General features: G+C 43.7%; 1 protein-coding gene across 1 annotated transcript in view; it reads left to right on the forward strand.

Annotated features, from left to right (window-relative positions):
* CDR2 (cerebellar degeneration related protein 2) overlaps positions 1–5,226 on the forward strand; it is a 28,094-nt gene extending 22,868 nt beyond the window's left edge. The window contains exons 3-5 of the mRNA XM_068968001.1: positions 1,618–1,766; positions 2,024–2,188; positions 3,255–5,226. Of these exons, the coding sequence (XP_068824102.1) occupies positions 1,618–1,766; positions 2,024–2,188; positions 3,255–4,119 (1,179 nt within the window). The 3' untranslated portion in view covers positions 4,120–5,226. The remainder of the gene's footprint in view (positions 1–1,617; positions 1,767–2,023; positions 2,189–3,254) is intronic.
* The last annotated feature ends 1,937 nt before the right edge of the window (positions 5,227–7,163 follow it).

A 7,163-nucleotide genomic window follows, 5' to 3' on the forward strand; every position in this document is an offset into this window, starting at 1 on the left:
GATGGTATAAAGTGTGTGTTGTCTTCCTAAAATTCAAAGAATTTTCCCAAGCATTCTCAGCCAAGAGTTTCAGGGGTATGAAAAGGTGTGAGAATGAAGTGTTTTCTCAACACATTGCTACTGAACTGTGTAACTAGATTTGAAAAAAGACCTCATATACTTTTTTCAACTCTGCCACACTGCCATCTAAAGAGCCCGTTAAAAGTCATGTAGCCTGTTCTTTGAAAGAAGTCCATTAGCTTTGCAAATACTTAACAGATGTGTCTGAAGATCCTCGAGAAAGTATTTTTAAAGTTGTGTCTTTGGTCTGTTACCATTTGGCCATTGGTAATGCTTCACACTTACCTTTTGCCTCTTTCTGGTTGTGCCCCCAGAGAAATATTATGACTGTTTCATATGGAATAGATACAGTGTTTCATGGTCTTCAAGTGGAGTCGAGCGGCAGGGGGGAGTTGGGGAGATGCGGGGGTAGGGAATCAAGGTAACGTGACAGCAAGGCATTAAAATTGTGATTATTCCCCTTTATCCTCAGCCAATTGGAAAGCACCCTTAGCAAAATAAATAATCTCTCAGATTTCTCACAAATATGGAGGATTATGGTGACAACATTCTCACAGAATTAAAAATATTGTTGAATAATATTAAGTTAAAGTATCTTTTTCTGGCTAAGTCAGTATTTTTTTCCCTATTTTTTGTCCAGAATATCTCACCTAGAAGAAAGAAATCAAATATTTTTCAAGCAAAAATCATCTAAAATCCTCCCTCTTAGGCTTCCCTTATTTCTGTAAAATATATTTTTGCTTAAACTTTGATGATGTGTTCCAAGTGTTTTCTCTTGTGGGATTATCATGTCTTGCCTAGATTTTCCTGTCAAATATTAATTTTATGTGTGTTTTGTGCTTTATAAAAGTAGACCAGCCTAAACTGTATTGGTGAGCTTTAGGGGAACTAAAGGACGGCCTGTACTCAGCTCCTTTTAAGAAAAGTAGTTTAACTGAGATTTGAAGTTCTTCATTTTGTAAAATAAACTTGTGGTATTTTGGTATAATGAAAACTATATATTCGACCTTTGTCCCCATGTCCTGAATCCCTCGGAATTTCCTGAATAATAGAATGAGACTGCTCACCAGAGGAGCCGACCACATGATTAGAGGGTTAGAACTTTCAGCCCTGTCCCCAGCCTCTGCAGAGGGGTCAGGGACTGGAATGAAGTTTGTTCACCAGTGGCCCATGATTTAATTAATCATGCCTGTGCCATGAAGCTTCAGTAAAACTCTGAAAGGAGACCAAGAGGTTTCCAGGGAGGGTGGTGCATCTGAGAATAAAACTGTAAGTAAATCCCTTTCCCAAGCCCTGTGTGTTGTTTTAGCAGATTATTGAATGTGAGAGGAGGTCATGGGAATTCCCAAATTATAGCTATTTGGTCGAAAGGACGGGTGGTCCCTAGGACTTACCTCTGGTACCTGAATTGGGGGCAGTTTTGTGGAACTGAGCCCTTATCACTCCAGGTGGTGTCAGAATTGAAGTGAATTGCAGGATACATTCTGTATTATACCTGGAATACTGCAGGTATCCCACATGTTTAATGTGTAACCTGGTCACAATTATCTCTTCCAGTATCTGACTAAGCAGGTGGAGCTTCTGCGGCAGATGAATGAACAGCATGCAAAGGTTTATGAGCAATTAGACGTCACAGCGAGGGAACTGGAAGAAACAAATCAAAAGCTCGTTGCTGACAGCAAGGCCTCACAGCAAAAGATTCTGAGGTAAATTCTTTAGAATCTGTTGAAGAAGCCCTAGGGGAAGTCATTTAGTATAAACTAGAATAGAACATGGCTGTAGTGGGTTCAGGTCAGTGTGGGGTAAGCTTTAATTTAATTCTCTATGGAGAATAGAGATTAAATAGAAGTCTTTTCCAATTACAAAAGCCCAGTTTGAGTGGTTGCCAACTAAGCTCTCCTCACTGCTTATGCCTTTAATTTAATATGACAAGCTGCAATTGGCTTCTGTCTGTTCCTCACAGTCTGACTGAAACGATTGAATGCCTGCAAATGAACATTGATCACCTCCAGAGCCAAGTGGAGGAGCTGAAATCATCCAGCCAAAGGAGAAGGAGCCAGGGGAGGCATGACCAGGAGAAGTCGGCCCCCAGCTTCTCGTCTTTGAAAGAGCTGTATGACCTCCGCCAGTAAGAGCCCACCTTCCATTTGCAAGCAGGAGAACATCTCGTGTCATTGGCACATTCTGGATCCCAGTAGATTAAAAGTACCCTTTTAGGAAATGCCACTTGGCTATTAGACCACCAGTGGTTTGAACAAAACCACTTAAACATACAGGTGATAGTTTTTGTTGTTGTTGTTTAGTCCAATTGAAATTTCAGTAAAACAAAATCCAGGCAAACAGAAGGCTTGTTTTTTGTTTGTTTTTTTTTTTTGCCTGAAGAAAAGCCTTTTACAATTTAGACTTTGGAGATTGAATCTTGATTTAAGAACTATTTCTTGAACACCTGTGGTAAGGCAGGTGCTATGCCAGATGTGAGGAGTGGTGAGCAAAACAGACACAGTTTCTGCCCTCATGGAGCTTTCAGTCTCAGGAAGAGGCAGGTAGCAAATAAGTACAGTTACAAGTTGCCCAGGACTCTGACCAGGAGAGAGACCAGCTCGTGCATTTGGTGGGCCTCAACTTGACTGTTCATCAGATCACCATCAGGCCTAATCAGAATCTCTAGGTATGAGTAAAAGGCTATTCAGGTGATTCTGATGTCTGTCTGTTCTTGGTTTAAAATCACTGCAGCAATGGTTCTCAGTCTTAGCTGCATATTATGAATCATAGGAAGAGCTTTAAAAAATACAAATCCTCTAGTCCATGTGGCAGACCAGCTAGGTCATCATCTATGGGGGTGGGACCCAGGTGTCAGTATGTTTTAGGACTGCCCAGGTGATTCTAATCTGCAGCCAAGATTGAGCACCGCTGGCTGTTCTGATCTCCTTGAACAGTCTCAGTCATACTACTGGTCTTTGGGAACGGATGTTCTATAGCATTTTTCATGTTTAAAAAAAAATTAATTACAAAAGTTGTGTTTTCTTCCATGTGTTGTCAGCCTCACACATTCATTTTAGCCACTGCTCTAGGGTGGAATAGGCAAAAAATCAGTCACATCACAGCTCAAAAATACGTAGTTGGAGAAAAATCATCAGCCTCCCTCTTTGCCTTCTCAGTTGGCCTGTGTAAGAGTCTTTCAATATTTCCCCCAGGCACTTCGTGTACGATCATGTGTTTGCCGAGAAGATCACTTCCTTACCAAGTCAGCAAAGCCCCGATGAGGAAGAAAATGAGCATTTGAAGAAAACAGTGACAATGCTGCAGGCCCAGCTGAGCCTGGAGCGGCAGAAGCGGGTGACCATGGAGGAGGAATACGGGCTGGTGCTGAAGGAGAACAGCGAGCTGGAGCAGCAGCTGGGAGCCACGGACGCCTACCGGGCCCGCGTGCTGGAGCTGGAGGCAGAGGTGGCCGAGATGCGGCAGATGCTGCAGGCGGAGCACCCTTTTGTGGACGGGGTGGAGAAGCTGGTGCCGGACTCTCTGTTTGTCCCTTTCAAAGAGCCCGGCCAGAGCCTGCTGGATGAGATGCTCCTGACCGTGCCCGAAGCGCACAGGAAGCCCCTCAAGCGTAGCAGCAGTGAGACAGTGCTGAGCAGCCTGGCGGGCAGCGACATTGTGAGGGGCCACGAGGAGACCTGCATCCGCCGGGCCCAGGCAGTGAAGCAGAGGGGCATCTCCCTTCTGCACGAGGTGGACACACAGTACAGCGCCCTGAAGGCGAAGTACGAGGAGCTGCTGAAGAAGTGCCAGCAGGAGGAGGACAGCCTGTCCCACAAGGCTGTGCAGACCTCCCGGGCTCCGGCCAAGGACCTGGCTGCCCTGAACGCCCAGCCCAAGCCCAGCACCCTCAGCTGGGACCCAGCCTCTGTCACCCCAGAGCCCATCAGCTCCCCCACCGCCTCGACGCCACCAGAATACAAAGCGCTTTTTAAGGAGATCTTCAGTTGCATCAAGAAAACGAAACAGGAAATAGACGAACAGAGAACCAAATACCGATCTCTTTCCTCTCATTCCTAAGTGAACCACCAGCTCCACGGCTAACTGGCCTGTTTCCTGTTACCTCTCTCTCCCACTCACGCAAGTGTGTGTCGACCCCGAAGCCTGATGTTGCTCCTGACGTTGGCCTCATTGCTTTGCTTAAGTATTAGCAAATGCATGGAGTGAGGAAGGAAGGTGGTTCCTGGTGGCAGTTGTATAATCCAGTCCGTTTAAGCTCCTCAGGAAATCCCATGACAGACTGGCCTCTGGCTAGCGCGATGATTAGGTTGCAGTTCCTTGAAAAGCCCCAGAACCAGTGGAGGGAACATCTGTGCCCCTAGAGAAGTAGGCCTGGAGTAACTGTAGTATATAGTATGTATAATCTAGTGTATATTATATAGGGGAAATGGCAGAGCTGAAACGAAGCTAATGCAGTTCCTGCTGCCTTCTTGCTTAACTTCTCAAAACTATGTAGAAGTCAGACGGCTGCCACATGAAAAGGTCTTTCACAAACACTTGGATACTGTGAATTCGTGAAGAATGTTCAGGAGAAAGCAGGGGTCCCATCCAAAGCAAATGGCATTACAAATACTCCAAGCCTTTGAGTTCATTACATCTGCTACCAGTGGCACTGTGACTGACGGGTAATCCTAATACATCTCAGTCCAGCTGAATACCAAACGGAAAGGGCAGGCTCCGGCTGGCCCACTTAGCTTGTTAGCAGAGCCCTGGAGGGCCTTCTCCCCACATTCAAACGTTTGTACTCAAAAGCTGTAGTGGCTAGGATAGGCAAATCATTCTTTTCTTAAATTCACACTAAAGGGGCAAGATAGAACTTTCACCCCCACTGTGTTGTCTGAGCTGGCTAGCCCACTGGTCTCAAGCTGCTCCTACTCACTTCCTACCATTCCTGTACACGTTTGTGACTTGCTGCAGAATGCCTATCTGCCACTTTGTATTAAACAGTGTTGATGTCCTGACTGTGGAAATACACTTGTCCTCTCACTTGCATACTTTTAATTTAAAACTATTTAAGAAAACTGAGGTTCCATTTATTGTATATATTTTTCTAAAAACCAAATAAAATTACCTATGAAAACGAACAAATGGATCAATTGCTTGTTATTTCAATCTTGCCATTTCACTGTTATTACCAACTGCTTACTTTTCTTCTTCCAACAGAATCTATCTGGGAAGAATTGATAGTGATTTTTTTTCCATTTCCATTCTTCCCATTCTTTGGGATTGTGTAGTAGCACAAATTCTGCTCATATTGATGTTCATTAAAATTACTATATGATTTAAAAATGTGTATGCTTTATGATTTTCACTATTTTAAAATTGTCAGACTTGGTTCTAAATTAATAGCATTTGGCTAGTTGACTCTTAAAACATTTGATAATTCAGTTATAGGAAAGACACTTTAGAATGTTCACATTAAAATGAGCATTGAATCTAATTTTGCATAATGGCAAAGCTGGATTAATGGGTAAAACATTATTTCTTCAAACAGTATAAGGAGTTTATAAAGTGAGTTGTCTCATCTTCCCTGACCCTCTGACCTCCCAATCCTTGTCCTGTCCAGTTACCAGTTTATTGGTATGTCATTCCAAACTATTCTGTACATGAATGTGCTTATATCACCCCATAGTTTAAAGTGAGTGTATCTTGCATTTTTACTGAACCATGCATCTTTAAAGCATGTTGTTTTTTTTTAATTTATTGAAGCGTAGTTGATTTACAATGTTGTGTTAGCTTCTGGTGTATAGCAAAGTGATTCAGTTATACACATACATATTTTTATATTCTTTTCCATTATGGTTTATTACAGGATATTAAACATGGTTCCCTGTGCTATACAGTAGGACCTGCTGTCTCTGCACTCTGTAGATAATAGCTTACATCTGCTACCAAACTCCTAATCAAGCCCTCCCTCCCCCACCCCCGCCTCCTTGGCGACTACAAGTCTGTTTTCTGCGTCTGCGGATCTTTTCGGAGGAAAGTTCATTTGGGTCATATTTTAGATTTAGATTAAGATGATATCATGTCTTTCTCTTTGTGACTTAGTTCATTTAGCATGGTCTGGATTCATCCAGGTTGCTGCAAATAGCATTATTTCATTCATTTTATCAGTTCAGTCCCTCAGTCGTGTCCGACTCTTTGCAACCCCATGAATCGCAGCACGCCAGGCCTCCCTGTCCATCACCATCTCCTGGAGTTCACTCAGACTCACGTCCATCAAGTCCGTGATGCCATCCAGCCATCTCATCCTGGGTCGTCCCCTTCTCCTCCTGCCCCCAATCCCTCCCAGCATCAGAGTCTTTTCCAATGAGTCAACTCTTCGCATGAGGTGGCCAAAGTACTGGAGCTTCAGCTTTAGCATCATTCCTTCCAAAGAAATCCCAGGGTTGATCTTCAGAATGGACTGTTTGGATCTCCTTGCAGTCCAAGGGACTCTCAAGAGTCTTCTCCAACACCACAGTTCAAACGCATCAATTCTTCAGCGCTCAGCCTTCTTCACAGTCCAACTCTCACATCCATACATGACCACAGGAAAAACCTTGACTAGACGGACTTTAGTCAGCAAAGTAATGTCTCTGCTTTTGAATATACTATCTAGGTTGGTCATAACTTTTCTTCCCAGGAGTGAGTGTCTTTTAATTTCATGGCTGCAGTCACCATCTGCAGTGATTTTGGAGCCCCCCAAAAATAAAGTCTGACACTGTTTCCACTGTTTCCCCATCTATTTCCCATGAAGTGATGGGACTGGATGCCATGATCTTCGTTTTCTGAATGTTGAGCTTTAAGCCAACTTTTTCACTCTCCTCTTTCACTTTCATCAAGAGGCTTTTTAGCTCCTCTTCACTTTCTGCCATAAGGGTGGTGTCATCTGCATATCTGAGGTTATTGATATTTCTCCCAGCAATCTTGATTCCAGCTTGTGCTTCTTCCAACCCAGCATTTCTCATGATGTACTCTGCATATAAGTTAAATAAGCAGGGTGACAATATACAGCCTTGACGTCATTGGAGAAGACTCTGATGCTGGGAGGGATTGGGGGCAGGAGGAGAAGGGGACGACCC

Source organism: Capricornis sumatraensis, chromosome 3 (assembly GCF_032405125.1).
Source record: "Capricornis sumatraensis isolate serow.1 chromosome 3, serow.2, whole genome shotgun sequence".
Taxonomy (NCBI): domain Eukaryota; kingdom Metazoa; phylum Chordata; class Mammalia; order Artiodactyla; family Bovidae; genus Capricornis; species Capricornis sumatraensis.